The 24,251-nt window shown below is 50.7% G+C and overlaps 1 protein-coding gene across 2 annotated transcripts; it reads left to right on the forward strand.

Moving 5' to 3' along the window:
- Positions 1 to 647: 647 nt before the first annotated feature.
- Positions 648 to 23,625, forward strand: NRIP3 (nuclear receptor interacting protein 3; the record flags this gene model as incomplete). Of its 2 annotated transcripts, none has more annotated exons than XM_080404837.1 (7): positions 648 to 821; positions 7,651 to 7,830; positions 8,548 to 8,630; positions 11,478 to 11,617; positions 12,136 to 12,188; positions 12,291 to 12,388; positions 13,572 to 23,625. In XM_080404837.1, 7 exons carry the CDS (start codon positions 648 to 650, stop codon positions 13,585 to 13,587), a joined length of 744 nt encoding a protein of 247 aa, XP_080260963.1. In that variant the 3' UTR covers positions 13,588 to 23,625. The 2 variants fall into 2 exon arrangements, with proteins under 2 accessions (XP_080260963.1, XP_080260964.1); XM_080404838.1 differs by having other exon boundaries at positions 13,575 to 23,625.
- Between the last annotated feature and the right edge of the window lie 626 nt (positions 23,626 to 24,251).

The raw sequence follows: 24,251 nt of genomic DNA on the forward strand, positions 1-24,251 counted from the left end.
TGCAATGCTGCGGTAAGGCCAGTGGCATCCAGAGCCTGCCCTGACCCCGCACAAGGGAGCAAAGCTCAGTGTGGCCGGTTGCGTGGTCCATGCGGGGCGGCATCCCCCCGCCCTGTGAGGCAGCAGCACCCAGGCTCGTGTGGGTGTCGGGCAGCCCTCACCTGCTGGGACACCTCAGACCACCCATCCAAGCCAAAAAAAGCTGTGCCTGCAGAGGCTGGCTGGGAGGTGTGCTGCCTCCCGGGGCTCTCTGCATCTCTCAAAGCCCCCCAGCAGCCTCACGGGCAGAAAGGAGAGCGTTGGAGCACCATGCCAGCACTCCGGTGTTGTCTTTTCTGCCCGTGAAGCTGCTGGGGGGCTTTGATTGCTGCCGGATGCCTGCAGCTGATCTGCTTTCAGGAGGGGCAGTGAGAAGGAACAGCACCGATTTATTCCTTTAGACCGAGCCTGAGCTCACCCACCGTCGTTTGTGCAACATACTGCAACGTGCCCAACCCCTCCTTTGCTCGGCGGCGCTGGCTGGCGTACCTGCCCGTCCCCAAACGTCACCGGGCTCCGGTTATAAAGCGCAGGCGACAGAGCATCTCCCTGGCTCTGTCTCTCGGAGAGGCGCATCTTTGAGAAGCCAGCTGCACGCGGGTGGAAAGATGTTTTATTCGGGTATCCTGACAGAGCCGAGTAGAAAAGAAGTGGAGATCAGGGAAGCAGCATCTCTCCGCCAGCAGAGGAGGATGAAGCAGGCGGTTCAGTTTATTCACAAGGACTCTGCGGATCTCCTCCCTCTGGATGGGCTGAAGAAGCTGGGGACTTCGAAAGATACCGTAAGACTTTATTGTGATTTCTGGAAGGAGACTTAAGTAGCTGGTAGGGCAGTGTCTGGACGTTTTCTTCATGCCATTTTTCTGTTAGGAGAAGTTTGTTGTTTGTGGAAGTTGATTAAAAAAAAGAGGCTTTTGTATGTAAAAGGGAGGGAGTAGAAATATGATGCTAGTTGTCACCAGGGCTTGCTTTTTGCTAGTAGGTGCTTTCAGATGTCTGGTACTCAGATCTAAAGGACTTCATTCTTTTTTACATTGACATGAAAATGGGATGCTGTTTCCAGTACAAAAATCCTTTCTGAATCAGAGTAAATCAAAATGGCTTCATATAATGCAAACATATATACCCATAAGTTTGTGATGCATGTATATGCACAACATATAATCGTGTAAGATTCAGTGAAGTGCAGTCGCTAATACTTCAAAATATAAAACTGCTGAGATTAGAGTTTGATAAAAGCTTATGTATATATGATTTTTTTTAAAAAAATAATTGAATATATGTGATTCTTGGTTTTAAATATTTATGTAGGCAATGATCCATGTGATCCTGTAGCTAACATACAATATTATTCATCGTGTCCAGGGGCTGGAGAGCATTTATAAATACTACTGTGCACAAATGTCTGAGCTTTCTCTAATGGGAAATGATACTTAAAATGTAATATCAAAAGTTCTGATGTGAGGAGCAAAATCTAGAAAAAATATTCTACCGAGGAAAGCTTCTTTACTTTTTTTTTGGCCAAACGTTGCAAAATTCTTGCACCTTGTTACATACAATATTTGCTTTTTTCAGTGCTTGATACCGGTTCATAGAAAAAATGACTCTTTTTATTGTGAGTGGGGTAGTTTTGTTCTGCCACTGCCTTCCTGCTCAGCTGGGCTCGGCTTAGCTCTGCCTGGCTGAGGTAAGTGGAATGAGTTGGCTGTTCTTTGCAGCGTGCATGGAGGCGATTCATTTTGACATCCCAAATCTTTTGCAGTTATAGAGAGTGAAGCTCCTGCCCAGGGAAAGGCTCAGAAAGAGCTTTCCTGGTCACCCCTGATCAGCGGCTCCCCATCGGGGAGCTACAAAGCGCCTTTCTGAGTGTGATGGTGGGGTTATTGCTGTTACCTGCAGGGTCTGAATAGCGTGTCAAGGCTCAGCAGCCCACAGTGTGCAGGGCTGAGACCCTGGTGACAGGGGTTTCTGCTCTGCCCCGACGAGAGGCGACAGGTAGCAGGAGCCAGGGGCACTGAGCTCCTTGTTCCCACAGCGAGGGACAGGTCTGGTCAGGGACAGAGCACGGGGCTCCGTGCCATGGCCCCATCACAGAAACAGCATCCAGGCTTCCTCGCAGCTCCTGCGCCCGCGACGGCTGAGCCACAGCTGCAGCATCGCCCCTGCTGCACCCACAGCCCCTGCGGGGACGGGCTGCATGGGGGGTCCCTCCAGGGACGTGCTGGAGCCCTGGGGAGGTCCACAGCTCCCGATCCCCCCGGGACAAAGAGGAGGTGTGCTGCCTGCCCTGGCCGTGGTGGGTCTCTGGCCGGGGATGGGGTGAGGACCGAGCTGGTATGGGCCACCCCACTGCAGAGCCGCCTTGTCCCCATGCCACAGCAAGGGGGGATGGGACGGGGCAAATGTTGCCAGGGCTCACCTTGGCCACAGCCTCCTGCTCTGGGGGCTGTATGGGGAGTCCCCAAAGCCACAGTGCTGACACATGCTCAGCCCCAGGGAAGCAGCCATGAATTTCAGAGCCGTTGCTGTGGGTCAGCGCTGCCAGCACTGCCACGCTCACACTGCACGCGGCTGGGATGGCAGCGAGCATCACTTCAGGAGGACCCACCGTGTCTCCTCAGTGTTGCGGCCACCTGGATGTCACAGGACAGTTGTCACGGTTGTCCCTCAGAGAAGCAGAAACTTGCGTGTCTCTGAGACTGGAGAAACACCCAGAGCCTCCAAAAGGTGGGACCCTACCTGGGCATGGCCCCAAACCAAGAGGTCCAGGTCCAGAGGGGTTGAGCTGCACATCAGGAGGCCCAGGGCGTTTGCACACCTTCCCTGTGAATAACCACACGCATCCGAACAAAGCAGCACGTTCTTGTGGCTAAAGCTGCGTGAGGGCTGCGGTGGCGTGGGTGGAAGGGCTTTTGATGTGCCTGGCATTATTAATGCAGGGTTTCCCGGGCGGGTTCCAGCAGCCTCGGCAGGAGAAGAGAGGAGGTAACAGCTCCTCGGGGATGGGGACAGGTGGTGAGGACAGACCTTGTCTGTCAGGGTGACAGCTGGCAGTGGCCGCTCCAATTTTGGGGAGAAATCCCCTTCCTTTTGGCTGCAGCGCAGGGGGTGCCTCACACAGCGAGGTGGCAGCAGGTCACCGGGGGGGTGTGCCGGCGTCCCCCAGCTTGTGTGCCCTTGTTCAGCTCCTGAAGCGTCTCTCTCCTGGTGATGCCCTGTGTAGGCAGCTTTGATAAATACCTGCAATTATGTACCTTAAGCCTTCAATATTTTTCAGTGCATTATTCTGGGTTGGACTGAACTCCTCTAGCTCCTCACTCCCTTTAGGTATTCCACCTTGTTTTCCCAGTGTAAGACCAAACCACAGTATAGCACTATATGTGTTGGGCTTGGCAAATGCAGGGCTGGATATATAGCACAGAAATGGTTTTGTTTTGATGCCTCACTACTAGCCCCTTCCCCAAAGCCCAGAAAATTGGCATGAGATGGTCGTTAGCTGGGATTTGGGCTTCCCGACACCGTAATCGTGCCCCCCTGCCTTGGGCAGGGTGCACTGGTGGTGGCAGCTGCTCCTCGTGCTCTGACACTTCACCCTCACCCTGAGGAGCAATTTGCAGGGGCTTTGCCTGAAACAATCCTGCATCACTTTACAAGCTGGGAAACAACATCTTAAATAGTCACAAACAAACAAACAAAAAATATTTCCCCTTCCCCAAATGCCCTCGGAGCTTTCCTGGGTGCCTGGGTCCTCAGCACAGCTCTGGGTGGCCCCGTGGCCCCATCCCCCGCTCCTGTCGCTGGTGCAACATTGCAGCAATGGCAGCGCATTCACTTTTCCCCGCTTTCTCACTGGGCACCTGTGCACTCCCTCAGGTTTGTGGTGCCTTGGTTGCAATGCAAACCAAGTTAATGTTGCGTGCGCTGTCTTGGTCAGAGGCTGGGCTGCTGCCAGGGCACCCAGCGGTGCAGGAGCATGGGGGCATCTCTTGTCCCACCTCATCCCCCTGCGCGAGGGGCTGACAGAACGCGAGCACAGGCTGCTGGTAGAAGTGGTGAGTTTGGATGAAGGGTGGGAAGAAGGGAGAGAAATTGCTTATTCCTTGGGTTGAGCTCCGTCAGTGCTTTAAAACTTTTTCTACTGTCTACGTACAGAAGAGAGAGCAAACCTCCAAAGATGGGTTCGGGGAGGGCAGGAGCTGGCATCTCCCCTGCCTTTCGTTTGCACCCGAGTGAAACTCTTGTTGACAGGTCTTGTTATCCCCAGATCCAGAAGCCAAAATAGTGGGAAACCTGCCAGAGAGATGGACACTGCAAAAGCGGTAATGTGCTTGCTTGTAACTCAGAAAGGAACAAAACTGGACAGAACTGTTCGTGGTTTTGACAGAGAGCGCTAAATAGGTTCAACGGTAGCTGCTGTCTCCGCTCCTTTTATGTTTCTACTGTCACTTTTTTAGGGGGTTATAGGTTTTTGCAAAGTCTCAGGGATGGAAAGGGAGATACCTTGTGAAAAAAAAATCTGGTTTGTTTTTATGACAACTGCTGAATGACACTAGGAAATAACTTTTTCTTTTTGCACTTGTATATTATTTTTTTATAAGACTTTCAACAGTTTTGTGCAATGCATAGGAAGATGGTACCAGATAATCTGGGTAACTTCAAAACCAGTCCTGGCTATGTGTCCAGCCTGTGCTGGAGGGAGAACAGGGCTACCTTCCCCATTGCTGTCACAGGGAGGTTTTCCTCCTCTCCCTCCCTCCCAGACATGGTCTGTTTGCAGTTTTCCAGCAAAATGTGCATTTGCAAATGTCCCCTGGCATGTTACCTGTTTAGCAAGTACATATCCATCACTTGAGTTATCTCCGTGACTAACATCCTCACTCTGTTGCACACAAGTCAAGGGAAATACAAGTTAAAGCAAACAAATTAATAGCCTGAGACAGGATAGTGCTGTGGGGAACCTTTTCGGTCCCCTCTTGCTAGATTATTTCTGTATTGGAGCACAACGTAAGGAATATCTGCTCCCCTGAAGGCAGGGTTCGCTGCAGCTCTCAGAAGAGCAAGCATCAGCAAGAGACAGTCCCGTTTGTGGTGGCAGCTCGTCTTCTCTGAGTGCTGGATTTTTGCCTTTTGCTGATAGATCCCATATAGGATTCATAAAACCAGGGCCTGAGAAAACCCACGTATGTAACTGGTTAATGATCTACAAGAGAATTTGTAGCAAAAGGAATTTAGGTTGAAATCAAGGGTAAATGACAATTAAAAGAGCAATGATGAGCGTGCTGGTGACTGTTTTCGCCAGCATGTTCTTTCAAAGGTATCTGGCAATGGGGTTGAGGCCAGGCAGATCAGAAGAGCACCCAGACTGTCCTGGATGATGCTATTCAGAAATTGCTCTCGGTCCCAGCCGAGCGGGGCTGGGTGTGAGGAGGTGAGCAGGGCTGGGTGTGAGGAGGTGACCGCTGTGTGACAGGCTGTCTTCTGGCCAGCCGGGGACTTCACCCATCTGCTTCTCCGGTCCCCTGTTCCCCCATTTTTTTGATGATGTGAAGAATTAGTTCTCCAGATGCATGCTTGAGTTGCAGGCAAACATAAAGGGTAAGGACATACCATCCATTGTCAGCAAACCCTGCCTTGCATTTTTGCTCAGCTGAGGAGCCTTGGAGGTGAACACCGTGCTGACCATGCACCTATGGCTTCTGCCTCACGTAAGGGAGCCCTCGCTTCCAAACCGCTACGCTTGTCCTTCAGCACAGGGTCCATTACTAGTGGGGCCAGTCTGCCTGCCTTTAATGTAGTTCTAATACTAGTTTCTGCTGTTTGGTCTCACTGGGAAGGCAGTGGTCACCAGAGCAGTGCTGAGCTTGGTTACCTTTTGTGCATGAAGGAGATGGCACAGCATCGGCCCCGATCTCTCGCCGTGGCTGGGAGTGCAGCGCATTGCTGCCTTTGCACAGGACACACTCTGGTGCGCTGGGCAGCGAAAGCCTCTGCAACCCAAAGAGGTCATCAAATTTTATTTCTTTTAAAGTCACGGGTTGTATGCTGAAGTAAGAAAAGTGAAAAGTGGGGAAAAAAGGAGATTCCATGTCCCGGGGACCACTGGTGTTAGCTGCATCTACCCAGTCTTGTCAGTCAGGTCTGGTTTAACAGCCTGTGTTACGCCTACAGCAGGATCTGAAGCACTGATGCGGTTGCAGTTATTTTAGGATGATGCCAAGCTGCATTAGCCTTTTGTGAGTGCTGTTATTTAACATGCCCCACAGATTATGTTTCCTAGATGAGGCACTGCGCACGGTGCGCGCTGACCAAGGCATGGTAGCACAGCCTGAGGTTTTCCAAGTTATCCTGATCCCATTGAAATTCCCTCAAGATGAGGAGGTTTGCTGGTTTAAATGTCTCAGCAGACACAGACGTATTTAATACGAATGCAAAAATTCAGGAATAAACTGGTAAGAAGGTCTCACTGTGGACAAATTAAAATCAGAAGAAAAGGGCAGTAATGGGAGCGGGGGGAGATTAGCTGAGCAGAGAAATGAGCAGATAATCAAGCAGAGTCATTTCACCTCCAGCAGAGCATGTGCATCCATCCGTGATGAACATTAAACATAAAAAGGCTTTTGGGAAAGCGGTTGAGGGAGATTTTGAGAGGGAGCGTGCTTCTCGCAGAGCAAATGGAAATGACAGAGAAAACAAGAAGCTGCCGTACAAAACGTTGCAGGTTCCTAGGAGAATACCTCCCTCCCTCCCTCAGATGATCTTACCTCTTCGCCTCCTCTCCTTTCCATCCCACAGCGTGGCATCTGGGACGGGTCCCATTCTCTCACCCTCGGCAGCTAAGTGCAAAGGTGGAGGGAAGAGAGATGTAGGGCAATTATAGACCAAGTTCTGATCTAAAGGCCAGACCAGCTCTGACAGTGGACACCCTCTGTAGCTCTCTTCTTGCAGTTGTGCCTCGTTCACTCCCACCTGTAAAAGCCAATGCACAGACCAACAAACCAGCTTCTTAAATTCTGTGTTGATTCACGCAAAAAGCATTGCCACAGGGGGAGGCTGGGCACGGGTGTTTCCTATGCCAGCAATGCTAGTGCTCCATGAAGGCACTAGTTACTTCGTTCTGTAAGTCCGTACACCTTTTTCATACTTGGGTGGTGCGTGTAATTGCAAAGGTAATTTGTTACCTCTTAACTGTTCATATCACTGCAGAATTCTCCATATCCTTATCAACAGATGAAGGTGATTACAGCTGAAACACCAGCTTGGAAAAGCCTGACTTGTTTTAATTCCTATATGAAATCAAATCTTGAATGTGAGTTTGGAAAATGAAAGGCATGCCTCCAAATTCTGGTTAATATTTTGAAAGGATAGTTCCCTTGCCAATACAAAGTAGTTCTCTTTAGTCAAAGCCAGGTAAGGCAGAGCTGGGAGGAGAGCAAGCAGGTGTAGGCTAGGAAGAGTACATGCAGCCTGGGAATTGAGGAGAGCAAGACTTCAGGGCATCCCTCCCATGGAGCGGTGCTGGCTTGTGGGCACCACAACAGGCTGGTGATGCAGGTCACTTCGTGGCTTTCCTCTGACTTCACCCTGCTCTTCTGTGTTTGTTTTTTCTTAAAGCAACCACATAATATCCTGCAGAAGCGCCTGATGGAGACAAATCTATCAAAATTACGAAGCAGCCGAGGCAGCTGGACCCTGAAGAATGATACCTCAGCGCAGACAAACAAGCTGAATCAAACCAAACCAGACGGCTCCGGGAAAATGGAGGACGAAGAGCTCATAGTGGTGAGCTGCCAGGTAACAGTCTCTCCCCAGCCTCATGGTTGTTTTTTTTCCCCCCCCAAATGTTATTTCTGACTGCCTCAAACCGTGCTCTTGTTCTCCATGCTTCACGGTTAGGGTCGCATTGCCGTCATCCCCAGCTGTGGGGATGCTCTTCCTCTGCAGCTCAGGGCTGCTGCGGCATGGATGCCCACCTGGGTATCACAGAGAAGACTGGTCTGATGGATGTCTTCCCTGGGACATCAGGGTGGAGGGAGTAGCCAGGCTGGGGCAGCACGCTGAAACACTGGGGAGTAATTATCCGTGGCAGATCCCTGTGCTTACAGCCTGTTTGTTTTCCTCAAGTGACATCCCTCTTTTCTTTCCCCAAGAGTAATTTCACATTGCTCCTCCTTACCACCATGCTCTTTTGTATTTCCTGGTCTCCACAATATCCCCTCCTGCCGGGGCTGCCCCTTCTGCTCTCTGCAGGGGCAAATGCTGCCGGGAAGGGCTCAGGACCCAACACCATGTTGTTTAGCAGCACCAACTTATTAAAAAAGCAGCTCAAGAGTCAACTCGGGTGCCTGGGGTGGATGAGGCAATACCCTGTGGGCACTGAGCATGCAGTGGAGCTGGGGTGGGCTGGCATGAGATGTTGGCATTTCAGCAGGGACCGGTGTGTGTGTCGTGGAGAGCTTGGACACCCCGTGCTTGTCCCACATTGTCTCCCATCTCTGCTTGCTCTTGCAGTGTGCGGGGAAGGAGCTGAAGGCTGTGGTGGACACCGGCTCGCAGCACAACCTCATATCATCTGCCTGCCTGGACAGGCTAGGGTAAATATCCGGCTGGATTTCTATTGCGCAGGAGCTCTAGGTACTGGCAGCACCGGCAGTGCTCCTGGGGGCCTTGCTTCACGCCAGCGGTGACTCTGGCAGGGAGTGCTCTGGGCTGTGCCTGGGGAACTCCCCAAGCCTCCCGTTACAGCCAAATCCTGGTTTATTCTTAAACGTCCTTGCAGGGAGCCGAAACAGAAAGCTAGCTGTACCAACCTGGTCACCTCTGAGTAAATCCTTCAGAGGGCTGGACGCATTTGTATTTTTTCAGTGCCTGCCTATTTGTCATTCAGCACCTCCTGAAATGGCTGGACCAGCCCAGCCAAGTCCCGCAGGTCCCCGCTGCCAGGCAGGGACCCGCTGGTGCTGATGTCGAGGGTAAAGCAGCTGTGCAGTTGTGCACATGCACGTGCTCGAAATCTGGTGCCTGGTGCAACTCCCAGTGACAGATTTCTCCCAGCTGAAGGGCAAGGAGATGTATTTACATAGTGTTAGAGAACTGACTGCCAGCACCAAAACTCCCGCTGATGTCCGAGGAGCAGGATCAGGCATCAGCTCACAGGGTGTCAAGGAGATTTTGGCCCTTTATTCCCCCGGAATTGTTGCTTTTTATCGCCAACTTGCAGTGATTACACAAAAACCAATTGCAGTTTCTCCCTGAGCACTACCGCATGGCCCTGAATGAATGGTGCCTGCTTTCTGTCCAGGCAGTAATTATTTTGCACAACAGTGTTTAGTGGCAGGAAGGTGGCTGCACTTACTACAAACTTGTCACAAACCGTGGAGCTGCTCAGCTGGGCTCATGGACAGTAACAGTGTGTGTGGAGGGGTCTCATCCTGCCAGATGCTGTGTTGGCTGCTCAACATGTCTGAGTTGCACAGCAATGCTCTGTGCCAGTTCGTCTGCTCTCTGCATTTTTCATGGGTGCCCTGTGTGGTTTTTTCAGCCCCGGTCTGCTTCAGCAGACCTGCCCTTGGAAAAGCACTTCAGAAATACCTTAGAGCCAGTTTGTACTCTCGGGTTATGGGGATTCCCTCTTGATTTGAGCAAGACCACTTCTGTACCCGTAACCCAGGCAGCTGCAGGTACAAGGCCGATGTCCCTTACCAGCAGTGAGCAAGCTCCGGTTCCTGCTAGGTGGGACCTGCGGGCGTCGGGGTGCGTAGGGGCCGCATGGCGTGTGCAGCATCATCTGTCCTGGGGCTGCCCCGCAGGCAGTGTCCTGCAGCTCCTTTGCTCTTCGTGTTTGTAGGGACAAAAGCTAAAGGCGGATTAACAAGCGGGTTAAAACCAGGGCTTTGATGCCTGGCTCGCTCTGCCGTCACGGTGGTAGGTCCTGCGCGACAACAGGCACTGCTCCAGGGTGTTTTACTTCAAAGTGGTCTGTCGTGTGTGGCAATGATAAAACACGGGGTTTGTTTAAATCCAGCCCTGGAAAGCAGCGGAGAGGAGGCATGCTAGGCTGTTTTGCTCTTGCTTGGGTGCTGCTGCCTGCAGGTGAGGCTTGGCAGCCCTGGGGACCGGCCCTGCGGCTGAGGTCTCTGGGTGCTCAGCGCCTCGAAGCACTGTGTGTGTCTGCCCAAGGCACAGGCTCTTCATCCCTTCTTTTTTAAAAATCTCTTTGCATCTTGCCATGGTGCCGTTCGAGCCCTTCCCCTCACCCCTGACGAAAGCGGTGGGGTTAGCTCGCAGGTTGCTGCAGCAGAACCACCCCCTGCGGAGGCGGAGGTGCAGCTGGTGGGTGAGCAGTGCCGGTCACAGCACGCTGCGGGGGACTTGCCGCTCTCAAACCCAGCTCCAAGATGTACCCTTGCATCGTGCATCAGTGGTCCTCACCTCGCTGCAGTTCCCCGGCCGGCTTTCAGCCATGCACTGCCCACATGCTGTCCATCCGTCCTTGGGGCAGTCTCAGCTGTGACTCCTAAACCTCTTGAGATGTTCCCACTGCTTTTTAAGGCCAGTCCCAAAGGGAAGTGGCAGAGGGGACCCAGGTTTTTTCTCTGCTGCCTCTTCTGGACCTTGTATCTGTGCAATGCCCACCTCAGCCCCAGGGTCTCTGCTTCTGAGGGGGCCTGGTCCCCCCCAGGACAGATGGACAGACAGACAGACGCTCTGCTGCAATGCAGCTCAGCAGAAAGGTACCTTGAGCAGCCAAAAAGCGCTATAGCTTTTATCTGAGGGAGACATCGCCACCTTGAACTGCCTTTCCATTAGGTTCTCCTTCAGCTTAAAAGAGAAACTCAAGCTAAATAATTAATCAGTGTTGTCAGACTAGCTCATGGGGTGTAGACAGAAGAAACAACTGTACCTGAGTTATCCCTGACGCGTTTTTTTCCTTTTCTTGGGCTGAATGTGATTGATCTGCCCTCGTTTCCCTTGCCGAAGCCCAGCAGCAGAACCACCTAACAAGCATGGACGGGGCGCGCAGCCCTGGCTGTGAGGCAGGGGGGCACAGCGTTGGCAGCTCCATGGCTGGGAGCTGGGGTGGAGTGTCCCTTCCTTAGACCCACACTGTGTTTGAAGCCATTTTAGATCAGCAGCTTCCCCAGGTCCTTGAGGAAATGTAAGAAAAAGCTTCCTCAGGTAAAAAGCAAAATCCAGTAAGGAGCCCTGTGTGGGCCAGGGGCTGTCCTGGGTTGTGCTGTGGTCTGATGCGGGTGTAGGCTGGTGGCTGTACGCGGAGCATCACAGAAAACCTGCCAAAAAAGCAGCTTTCCAATACCAGCACTGATAATACCAGCAAGCCAAGAGCACTTCGGGTGTCAGCACCCTCCAAACGTCATTTGCTCCTAGCCAGAGCAGCCGAACCGTGGCTGCTTCACATCAGGAGTGTTTTCACTGCACAGGTTAAAGGAGCATCTCAAAGCGCTCCCTGGAGAAGACGAAACGGTTTCATCTCCGTGCAAGGTGAGGGCGATCGGGCAGATCGAGTGCCTCACGCTGACGGTGGGAGCGGTCCCCGTGGAGTGCGCTGCTCTTGTCGTGGGTGAGTGTGTGGGTGCTCCTCTGCTCCGTCGTGGGTGAGTGTGTGGGTGCTCCTCTGCTCCGTCGTGGGTGAGTGTGTGGGTGCTCCTCTGCTCCGTCGTGGGGGAGTGTGTGAGTGCTCCTCTGCTCTGTCATGGGGGAGTGTGTGGGTGCTCCTCTGCTCCGCTGGTGCGGGCTGGGGCTCTCCTCCCTCTTACCCCAAGGGGGGTGGGAACTGAAAAAGAAACACGTTACAATTAAAATAGAAATACTGCTTTTCTACAGCAAAAGTCCCCGATTGGGCCTTCAGAGGGAGGCAGGGAGGAAGCGTTGGGCAGGGCTGTGCTGGAGGCACCGTGCTCTGCTCTGCCGGTGGGGTGGTCACCGTACCCTCCCTTCACCACATCCCACTCCTGAGCAGCTCAGTCCCTGTATGAACAGGGGTTTATCCAGCAGAGCAGCCACGAAGGAAGGATGGAGTCGCTGACAAAAAGCAGAGAACACTGTGAATGTATAAATCTGAATGTCCCTCTTTTTCAGAAGACAATGAGAAACCCTTCTCCTTCGGGCTGCAGACGCTGAAATCCCTGAAGGTAGGGGGTTTCCAGCAGGGCTTTTCCCCATGCTGGGGGAGCTGGGACCACTGTGGATTGCAGTTTTCCCTCTTACCTAAAGGGCTTTATTATTCTCTGCAGTGTGTCATAAACATGGAGAAGCATCATCTCATTCTGGGGAAGACGGACAGGGAAGAAATCCCCTTTGCGGGCAGCAGCAGTGCCGCGGCGGGAGAGCAGTAAGTTGGCTGGGGAGGTGAGCTGCCTGCCCGCTGCCAAGCCTGGCGGCAGTGCCCCTGGTGCCAGAGCTCACCGGCACTGGCAGTTATTGCTTTCATCAGTTCATGGAGTTTCGAAGCAGAGCCCCTGTCTTTTTCAGCTGCCTTCCTCAGCTTTTGCTGCTTTTTTCCCCAGCTAAGTGTTGTACAGCAAAGCGAGTGTCGGAAAAGACACGCACAGGGAAACGCTGTAGGAAATGTACTTTTTGGAGGTCACTAGGAAGGCTGCTTAAGTGCTGCTTTGAGAATGTTCCCAAACAAACCTTTTTTTTGGAAAACATTTACGGAGCAAGGCAAATAAACCCACATGAATGTTTTGCTAAGTGCAAGAGAAAGAGATCCTGCCTGCAGATAATGGTTGCCACTTCTCCCCATGTTGCCCCAGCTGCCCTCTTGCCAGCTGCTCCTGATGTCCTGGACTTTTTCAGCCTTAAAGAAGAGAAATCTGTGCTCCAGCACCTCCTGAATGTGTGTAGCTTGTGACAGCTGGCTCTGCAGACAGGCAGGCAGGGCAATCCCCCTCCTTCCAGGCACTGCACGGGGCTCCTCGCTGAGCACATCTAAAAAAACATTTGCTCACTGCATCAGAAAGTGTCTCTGGCGAATGATGTAGGGCGGCACCTTCTTTAGCTGCCCGTCATGACCAGCTACAGTCATTTTGGATGTCCTGCAGCCCCTGCACAGCTGGAGCCTGCTGTGCTGGGCATCACTGAGCTGGAGGAGCCTGGGCAGGAGCAGGGAAAGGGCAGACCTTCCTCAGCTAATCGTATTTGTGCCCCTTGGGGAGTACGCGAGGGCCGTACGTGGTAGTGCAGGAGTTGGGATGTGAGTGCATGCACACCCGCTGCATGCCCAGGGCAGCCGCCGGCCATGGGTGCTGCTGCTGCACGAGCCCGGGAAACGGTACAGCACCGTGGGGAGACGGTGCCACAGCACAAAGCCACGGGATATTTTCCCTGTCTCCTCTGAAACAGGGATGCGGGAGGCATAGCGCAGTTCTGTCACCACTGCAGTGGTGAATTATTTCTTGGTACTGCATTTAAGGCCAAATTTTGCTGCCTTTCCTCCTCTCCCCTCAATGAAAACCACCTTTTTTTCCAATAAATTCAATATTTTATTGAATGTCTCTTCCTTCTTGTTTCAGCAGTTCAGAGGCATAAAGAGATGCTGAAACGCCGTCCCCACACAAGAGCTTGACATCAAAGAAATCCTGTGCAGCTGTCCCAGATGAAACAGCAGTGCGTTGCTTTGAAAACATTTATACTAGGCTACAGCTTGGGTGCAGCTGAATGAAATCCCATTCAGTAGCCAGTAATTTAGAGATATTGTCCTGTTTATCTATGGGTTTTGAGAACAACCGTGTGCTTATTTTCTGGATTTTTCTATATAGTGTGCTCTTTATTAACAAACAGTTGGGAAAACCATATGAATTTCTTCTGATGAGAAAAATACTTTTTATAGTGGCCTCGTATGAGTAATTGTATTTAGTTGTGATTTGAGGCTATCAGAATTAAATTTTTATTAATGATTTTTTCCAGGGGCTAAGCATTTATATTCACTTAAGTGATATTGCCACTTTCAAATGGCCATTACCAGGAAGCTACTCGGAGTAAAATAACAATGCTGATACCACCTAGGAATTATGGCTCATCCTGTTAGCATAGTATTGTTGCCATGTAATTAGGGATGCAACTGCTGGCTTGATGAGAAAGAGCAATTACAGAATTATTAATGGGTTATAGGCTTCTCTGCGGTGGCGTGGCAGAAGCACAGGGTGGTTGGGAGGGCTCCCGGGGTGATCCCCCACAGCCCCCAGCTTGCCGTGGGGTTGGCGCTGGCACAGGGGCAGCCCATCATGGTGCTGCCTCGCTGGGGCTTAACCCCCCCCCCCCCCCCGAGGAGGGGTCCTCCAGGCAGGTCTCAGCTACCTTCCTAGTGGGAGCAGTCAGGAAAATGAATCACCCTATGGAGCCAAAAAGCAACAAACAAGCACAAAAGCATGTTGTCTGGAGAGCAGCAGAGACCCTTATCTGTATATCGGGAACCAAACGGCCCCAGTGCACCCTCGGCTCTCCCCTGTGCCAGGACCAGTGCCTCGCCTGCCCACCGCCCAGCACCCAGCCCGAAGCACCAGCAGCACCTGGGCTATGTGCTGGCGCAGCTTACCGACTCCACTTGGACTTTAGTGTTGCTGCCAGACATGCCATGTTTTTTATATCTATTTACAAATCGCCTGGGATCTTCAGTACAACACTAACCTTGATCACCGTCAGGGCGGGTGGGAGTTTTTGCCAGGACAAACGTTTCGCTGGGTTTACTGTCCCGTAGCAGCAGGGTTGCTCCTTCACATGCTGCTCACTTGCAGACCAGAACAAATGTACGGTATTGCTCGGGGGAGCCTGGCCTCATACGAAAGCAGCTTTCTAGATTCTTAAAAGTGAATGGGAATTAATTACTGTCATCTGCTGAAGAGGCAACTTTAAAATTCAGAATAATATCCTCGTGATGCTGTGCGTCTGCCAACGGCCAGTCTGGCTGCAGCTGGATCCGCAAGGGCCAGCGGGATGCCGCAGGAGTGGGAACGGTGCTCCAGCAGCTCTTACTTGGCGCAAGCCCCTTGGCCCCAGGCAGGCGCAGGCTGCAGCACAGCTCAGCCAGGGTCTCCGACGGGATCTGAGCGCTGCTTATGTGCTTCAACCTCCCCACGGGATTTATTGTGCTGCTCACCCAGGCAGCCCGTGGCGCAGAGCATCAGCCACAGGCACCGACACTCTCTCTGGCATTTCCACTTAGGAAATATCTTGGCAGTCCTGGGCAAGGACCAGTAACTCTTGTCACCTCTTAGCCATCAGCTCAGGTCCAGAGTGTGTCCTGCGAGCCAGGCTCCTGCCAGCTTCAGCCAGTCTGTGCCCAGTAACACCATCTCATGCCTGCCACGGCATCTGGGCTGGACCTTCATCTCCTGCAGTGGGTTTGAACCCCTTTTCAGTATCAGGTATGACTAGCAAATCTGAACTACCCGTATTTTGATCTATTTTCTATTTTGGTGATAAGTTTCAGTGTTTTCTTTACATACAGGATTTTATATAATACAGCTATATATATATATATCTAAGTTTACAGGGTTGGGCTGCCCAGGACAGTCCCACTGACGTGTTGTGGAAATATTTAAATATTTCATTAAATATGAACATATTTGATTATTTTATATGCTATGAGTTTGGTATTTTGGTACTTCTTTCTTTCTGTGCTTATCACTGTGCTAAATGTCAAATTACAGCTAAATAAAGTTACATTGTTATTGCTGTTTATTTGCTTGTACCCTGGTTATGTTGATTTTTTTTTTGGCTCCAGTGCACTTCTTCCTCTGTGGAGGAGTTCATGTCACCCCACCCTGGTGGGGCTCCGCACTGCTCCCACGCTTCTGTCGGGAATTGCTCTTGGGCCATACAGAGAGTGGCAGCGGAGACGTGCTAACCGGGCAGGCTTAACGGCACGTGGCACTCGTGCTAAAATGTGAGCATTGGAAGTCCTGGCCTTTCGCTGCCATGCATCTCCCTCCCAAAGGAGGTGTGAGATCCTGCTTGTGCTGCTTCGAGTTTCACCCTTTGGAAAGCGGAGTTTGTTTCTGCCATGTTTGGCTAGCTCGCTGGGGCGATGCCAGCCGGAGTAGGGGAATACAAAGGTGGCTTTGTAAACTTTATGAAGCTAGGAAAAGAAAGCGGTCAGAGCAAAAGACAGGTAAGGTACACGTGCAATAGCTCTGCGACCACAGAGAGAAGAGCAGAAGCCCAAGATCGGGGTCTTCCCAAAAGCTTTGTATATGGATTTTAGGGGCTTGCTGTCTCTGCCCAGACAGGCTTTAGGCTGCTTCAGCAGCAGCCAATCTCTCTTACCAGTGAGAAATTTTCCTTTTATCTGCTCAAAGTCCAACAGCAAAACCCTTTGGTGGAGCTGGGCTGTCTTTCTCTGACCATGGAAAGAGACCAGACTCCTGCAATCAAGTGGAGAAAAAAATAAGGAGGATAAATGTACAGGCAAAAATAACTGCTCATGCGGGTTTCTAGACTTACTCAGACTATTCCTGACGCTAGAGAGCAGAGACCTAGCACATGCAAATGAAAAATCAATGGGCAAAAATCTGTTCCTTCTGTGCAGAGCGGGGTTAGCCCTGCCACCGGTGGCTTTTCACAGGAGGCTCCTGTGAGCAAGATGCTCTGTAAGACAGTACAGCTGCTATAGGAGACTGGCACTTGCCTGTCCAGGGGATTATAGCCTGTGGGGAGTAACATCGGATCTCTGCACTTGAATGGCCGCAGGGGTACTTGGTAAGGTGGCTGAGTGCTGCAGACCAGCTCAGCAAGCCCTGGGTGCTTGTTCCTGCTTATCTCCAGCACAGGCATGTGCCGATGCACCTTGGGCAACCTCTCCCCAACATGGGTTTGCAGGAAGGCTGGGCATGGCCCTGCAGCTGAGAGCCTGCTGCCTCTTGGCAGGTGGCTGGGGGCAGAGAAGAGGGCAATACCTGACATGAGCTGGGACCAGAAGGACCTGGGAGATAACCTCCGCTCACAGCTGCCTTTTTATGAGAAGCCCCTGGGATAGTGAAAGGTTTTGTTGAATGATTTATGCCCCAGCTGGTGAATGCTGTCAGCTGCAAGCAAAGACCTTGCAGGTGAGGACAAGCACAGCCTCCAGCCAAGCAGCCTAAGGGAAAGTGAGCCAGCTGCTCCATGGCCAAAGGGCTCCCCAGCATCATCGCTTGTGCTCGTGTAGTCAGCAAAGTGCGGAGGGACAAAACACCTTTGTCCTTTCCAATGTCTTGTCTTCATTTGGGTCATGCCTAAAGCGAAGATGAAGCATGCAAAGAGGAAGACGCTAACAAATGTCTTAGTGGGTTCCAATGCTGGAGGAATGTGCAGGATCTTGACGCTTGGGCTCCTGCAATTCAGATGGCCCATGTGATTAGGACATCGACACTCACTGTAAACTTCAGAGATCTGGACAGCTGGCGGAGAGTGGCTGTCAGGCTCCCAAGTCATGTCTATATTTCATTATAAGTGATGCACCCAAGGCCATGTAAGGAGGCAGTAGCAGAGGAGCAGCACCACGGGCTTTGTACTGGGGCTCGCTCTCCTCACTACAGAGCTGGCCATCCAGTTGAACTCTTTCTGGGCTGGCCACTCTGCAGCAGCACTTGCTGCTGATCCAAGTGGAAAGTCAGAGGGCCTTGCCAGGAGTAGCCCTGCAGCAACATTATTCATGTGGGTTTTGCATCCTGCTGAGATCCACCACCATTTTTTCACTGCCCCTGCCAGCAGAGCAGCTGATTAGATGAGAGCTGCTTGGGCACCTCTCCACAGCTATCCACAGGGTCATCTGTTATCTAACAGCTCTTCAGGGAGGTCTTTTTTATGGGCTTTTCTGTTACTGTTTTGCTGATGATAATGTGAAGCTCAGCATGTTGTGAAAACAAATCTGATTCGTATGTCTCAGAAGCAGATAAGTAGATGACTTATTTCAATATAAACGTAGGTTTTAGGGCCGTGCATTGCTTGGTTTATTTTATGGGGCAAACATCAATCAAGGTCTGCATTGTTTTATCACCTGCTCACTTAATATCAGGTTTCCATCAACTGAAAGTTTTCTCCTTTACGTAAGCTGGGTTTTCACTTTTTTCCCTTTTTCACGAGCTGTGCACCACTGGGGCTAGCTCAGCATGTGCTGGTCTCCTCCTCACCTGTTAACAACCACATTGCTGTCAGAAGGCTACAGGCTCCAGAGATGACACTGTAGGTATCAGTGACATTTCCCTAGAGCTGGCATTGGTGAAAAGGCAATTGATTTAATGATTTCATTACCAGAGTGGTGCTGCTACTACTTCCCTGAGATGAGACTTCGCCGCTTTCAAAGTGGGCATGAAGACAGTCAACAACCTAAAAATATCAAGAGTTCAGGAATAACAGGAAGCCATGGCAGCAGGAGAACTAGCTGGGGGGATGCTGCAGGGACTTTCTCTCTTTTTATGAATGCAACAGGATTGATGCCTGGGGCTTGTGGCTGCCCCCACAGTGAGACACATTTGGGGTCTCCACGAAAGCATCTCAGCTCGCACAAGGGGAAGAGATGCAAAGCTATGCGCTCATTAAATGTAAAACTGCCCAGCATCCTAGAAACAGGTGGTGTATCTGCAGAGGGCGGGGAGCTCTTAACGCTGCTTCAGCTCTGCGTGTCTCGCCTCTGCTGTCCCCATGCCCCCCTGGACAGTGGCAGGGCCAGCACTGATTTACTGCTCACCTCCCTTCACCTCTCCTTCTCAAAGACCAGGAAAAACAACCTCCTCCCTGCAGTGGATGTGCTGACCCTGCTACTGCAGGTGAGGAAACTCTTACCACCCGAGGGGCTTCAGGGGGCTGGGTCCCCCACCTGTGAGGCTGGCACAGCCTGCACCAGCCCTGTGCCTGGGGCTGTGGTGTCCGGCAGTACCGTGTGGCTCTTTGTGCCCAGCATGGCCAGGTTGGCCCGTACTGTGGCTGCAGGGACTGTGCTGGGGTGCAGGGGGCTGCAGCTGCTGTGTGCCTCTGCTCTTGCTGGGCTGCAGCCACACAGGTGACGTGGGGGATGCAGAAACCCAGTGCCCTAGCTTGGTGGCAGAAGAAAGGCACCGGTTGCTCCTCCCAAGGGATGAAGCAGTGAGAGGGCTGCCAGAAAGACTGGGGCAAGAGACCTGGACCCAGCCAGCTAAAAATTCTCTCTGCTGTAAAAGAATGGTAGGCAGGGCTAAGTACTGCTTTACCTGCAAACCTGTGGTACGCAGCTGGCCACTGCGTTTTCCAGGTGCTGCCAGATGGGCAGCATCTCAACGGCAATGCCTGCAACAGCAGCGTTGAAAAATACTGCTGAAGGGAAACAGCAATATTGAGACCTATGTTCTCCATGAGAAAACCAATATATTTTAAAATGTTGTTATGATGCCTAGTCCTCTGTTCTTCCACAAACAGATCAGATGGAGCAAGGTGAGTGATCAGGCTGCAAAACATGCCGAGTCATGGAGAACATGGGCAAACAGGCTCCATCTAAGAAACTCTGCAACACCAGATGGCATAGCTATTACTATGAAAAGAAAAATGTTGTTAGGGGTTAACCATCGGTCTTCCCTGGATCACAAATCCAAAAGCTACTTCCAAATCCTTCAGTAGAAGACAAAGCCCAGCACGAGTGCACTGCAGCCCAGTCACCTTGTTTTATCCAGGCCAGTAGAGATCAGCACACATGGAAAACTATCAGAATTTTGCCGCTAGCCTTTCTGGGTGCTTTTTGGTGAGAAAGAGAAAACTTGTAACTGGGCAAAATGTGACTTATAGCCAGTGTCATGGGGAGACTAGGTCTCAACAGTGCAGACATTTGGGAATCCAGTGAAGAGAGTCTCCTGTCAGTGGTGCCCTGGCAAAGGCAATTTTGCTTTCTGGCTTGGCAGGTTTAGAGAGGTAATCTGTGGATTTAAAGCTCCCTCTACTCAAAGACAGCCCCTCTCCTGAAAGGATCGTGATGGTTCTTGGTTTAGGCTTCAATGACATTTTTTGGATTGACTCTTTAGGCTAACAGAAGGGAAAAATGGGCTCTTGTTCCTCCAGAAGGAGATGAGAGTGTATTTAAAAAAAAAAAAAAACAACAAATTATGTATGAGGGCTAATTAACTTGGCATTTACAGCTTAGCATTCTCCTAGATAAATTTGCTCCAACTGAGACCACATTTTGTTGCAAGGAAGCTTCTGCCTAGCATCTCTTTCCTCCTGCTGCTTCATATGCTGTGATATTAAGGTCATGAGCCATCTTCCCATGTCCTGTTCAGTGCCTTCCAATTAAGTAATGAGTAATGAGAAGATCCCAGGTATGGTTTAGCTGTGAGGGCTGAGACTTCTCTCAGTGCAGCTCCTTACGGTCCTGGTCAATGTTTTAACAGCTAGAAAGGGCCTAGTGGTGCAGGCTCCTCAAGGAGCTTGCTACAGAGCAGTGATTCAACCAGCAGAGACACTTGTTTCTGCTCACTGTAGAAAGGAGCTCTGAAAAGGTCATACTAATGAGGGGAAGGCGACTATGCAGGTAAGGAATTTCTCTCCTCCTCCAGCACTAAGGCCTTGCCAAACAATTTGCTCTCTGAGCATGCTGTCATTACGGTTAGTAGGCTGGGGGGATAGATAGCCTGGATGCGTAGGCAGGATGGGGCAGGCAAAACCCCTCTTACCCTTGCTGCTGCAGGCCCTCCAGGCCCCTGCCCTGGTGTGCAGGACACGCTCATCAGCAACCTGTCCCACCACAGGGGCTCCAAAATCCTGTTTGCTTGTGCTGCGCGTGTGCTTCAGGGCTGCGTGGCACAACGGGGCAGCGCTCGCTCTGCTCAGTAGGGAAACACAGCTGAAGAGAGAAAGCCTAAGCTGGTTTTGACAAGGGGTGCTGACTTATGCTGACATTGTTTGGGTGTTATTTAACTCTCAGAAAAGTCCTCTCTCTCCTGCCAAGATAATTTTCCACCCCAGGGAGCATCCCCTGCCCTCAGGAGAGCATCTGACAGCATGCTACTGGGAATTCATGCATTATCTAAGTAGTTATCGTAAGGAAGGGAAAATGGGTTCATCTGTACCTATCCAGAGCACAACTGAGCACAGTGGCAGCTGAAAAAAAACTGCTTGGAGAAAGCACTAATGCAATGAATCACCATAGTCTGTACACAGGGGGAGTTAATAGGAAGCTCTCGTTCAAAAATTGTATTAGATGTTGATGGCAATGAGCCCACATCAGTTGCTCTCCCCGCATCTCCACTCTCTGCCATCCCAAATTGAGTTAAGGTGATCCAGATGCACCTCTTATTGCTTTAGGAGAAAAATATGGCTTATTTTCTCCTGAGGGTCACAGGTAACTAATGCAATACAGGCCAGGCAAAGGTAAAGCCCCATCCTCAGCGGTGTGAAGCATCACAGTCGCAGTGAGATCAGTGGGCTATCCCCAGGGCCCAGCTTTGGGAGGGAAAGTCCCAGGATGCTGCTTGACTGGATACAGGGATAAAATGCACCAACTGTAAGACTAGTTTATGGGGTGGCTGTGGGTCTGCACGACTAGATGCTCATGTGCAAACAGAAACCTTGAACTTCTTTCACTCTTTTAGATTTTCTTCCCTTAATTTTTAAGCCTGAATTGACACATCTTCAACTAACAAGGTCAGTTATTCACTTTCCCTACTATTCCCACGATGCCGAACTATAAACATAAGTGGTGGTGGTGGTGGTGGGTAAACAAACAAACCGAAAAGACACAGACACAAAACCCAAACAAAACATTCAGTTGCTGTCAAGCCCAGAAGCTCTTATCAGGGCTCCAGTATATTAATCACTATACAAACAGAATGGTCTCTTTCCGTTTCCAAATGTCCAGCTTTTGAGACTAGGGGAGTTAAAATCAGGGCAACTTGGCTAGTGAAGAAGATGGGCAGGATGGCAAAAGGAAGGATATGAGGTTTCAGTAGAATTAACTGTGTACGAGAACAATCCATAAGAGATGGGTGTTAATAACCAACTCTTCCCATAGCCCTCCTGCATGGAATGTGCTGCCTAAGTGAAAGCCCATCACCGTTGCATTCAGGTGGGTGTAAAAAAAGCCTCTCGGGGAGCATTGCTTCTAGGTAAATCCCACTCTATGGGAAGAAAAGCAAGGCTACATGGTTAGTGGAGTCACCTGCATGTACTGGTTGACCTCCCCAGAGACCATGGCTGCTCAGCACCACCAAGCCGCAGGCTGGCTCAAACAGCTTTCAAAAAAAAGCCACCCCCACTGTTTGAAAAAGGCTCCAAATTTTGATCTTTTTCTTGATGTAGCAAAGCTCCTTTCTGCCTTGAGCTGAGAGAAGTGGGTGCTCTTGTCAGGCAGAGGACAACCAGAAGCACATCTCAAAAGCACATGATGTACTGGGCTCTCTGGAGACTGCTAATGATGTTTCATTAATTTTCATTATCACTGCAAGCAATATTTGGGCTCTCTGCATCTGTCTTATTTAGAGTTGTCTTTTCTTTCTTGGTTAAATGGCAGCTTCTACAGACAATGATCTAATTGTTCCTCAGCACCTGCTTGAAGCTGTCCAAGTTAAGGATGGACATTGTGTAATTTGCAGTACACGTGATTTGGTCTTTAAGGCTCAGATCAAATAAAATGGAATAGCAGATTAGCCACTAATTGAATGAAGTGGAAGGTAATGTGCAGGCTGATGCTGGGGTCACAGAAATGCTTGGGCTGGACAACACTGAATAATGGACCAAATCAAAATATGCATGTTGTGGTCACCAAGCAGCACAATGAACAGACTTTCAGCAGATACCCTGAGCTCATAACGTATAAACTGCTTTCTGTCTGCCAGGGCAACAAGGTTTTTCAGTGGATTTTATACCATCTTTGCAGTGCTATAAAACTCAGATGCAGCAGCCAGGGCACAACCAGTTCAGGTGCTGCTGGTGGGGCAAACGCCCAGGATGGGTTATATGCTATGGGCCTGTCAGCATCCTCCGACATGGTGCAGGGAGCACCTCGTGCTGAGCCCTGTGAGGGTGAAGCCGACTTCTTAGCTAGGGTCACACAAGCCTACTGGTCATGCACAGAGGCATGAGGTGAGGGATGCTCAGAGGACTGTGGTCAGAAAGGTGCACAGTGTCCAGCTTGCTGATGCAGCTGCGATGCCCTCGTACTGGCACTCACCGCTCCAGGACGTCAGAGGCAGTAAGTCAGCCCATCACTCACACCTCAGAAACAGCCATCCTTGCTACAGCCATGGCCACGCCAGGGCAGAGCACTTCCCAAATCCCAGCATTGTTCATGTGCTGGAAAGGCGATAACCTTGTCAGTGTTCAGCTGCATGTTTCTCTCAGTTGGGCAGGCTTGGAGAAGCCCTTTGGTGGGCTCCAGCCCTTTGGTGAGTCCCAGTAAGGACCTCAGCCCTTTCTTTGTTTTCAAGCCTAATTTTGATTCCCTCCTATCTGGATGGCAACATGCAGTTCTTGAGGCAAATACTGACCAACTGGGAGTGGTACAGCCAAAGCCACAGACTGAGCTCTCAGTCTACATATAAAAAGTAAAACAAACTTAAGAATCTGCACTGGAAAAAAATTGTGTTAAAATATTTCTAACTATAAGAAAAAAAACAACCAAACGTCCTCCAGTTTGGTTACTGGACAAATACTGGACAAATACTGGACAAATACAGTTACTATAACACTGCACTGGACTGGCAAAGAGGAAAACTTAGCTCACTTTCCTCCACTGTCACCCAGTTTCAATGCTCTGAACTTATCTTGATGCTCCACATTTCTCATCTATACAGCCAAAAACATCAAAACATTAGCTCCAAAGACTTTGGTCTGGAGAGCTGCTGGCTTGACCAATCTGTTTTTGGCCCTCGTGGAGGTGCTCCCAGGAGGGATACAGCTTTGGAGGATGGGCAGGATGAAGCTCACCCCCAATAAATGCAGATCTTCTTCTTTACAGTAATTAGCCCAAGCAACTCCTTGCCTTCTACTACATGAAATCAGGAGTTACTTGGAAGTGCTGCTATATTTTAATTCACTTCAGCCTACATGGAGAATCAGGCACACTGATGAAATATAGTCCTTAGAGCAAAAACAAGTGTCATTCCCAATTACATTACCGAGCAGCAGCGTGCAGTGTAAAATGGCAAACCAAGCTCAGCCATCCTCCCACGTCTGGGTGGTGGAGAGCTTAATACTCTCTGCTCTGACAGTCAGAACATCTCTAGTTCAAATAGATCTTTTTTTTCCTTGTAAAA

Source organism: Falco punctatus, assembly GCF_963210335.1.
Source record: "Falco punctatus genome assembly, chromosome: 10".
Taxonomy (NCBI): domain Eukaryota; kingdom Metazoa; phylum Chordata; class Aves; order Falconiformes; family Falconidae; genus Falco; species Falco punctatus.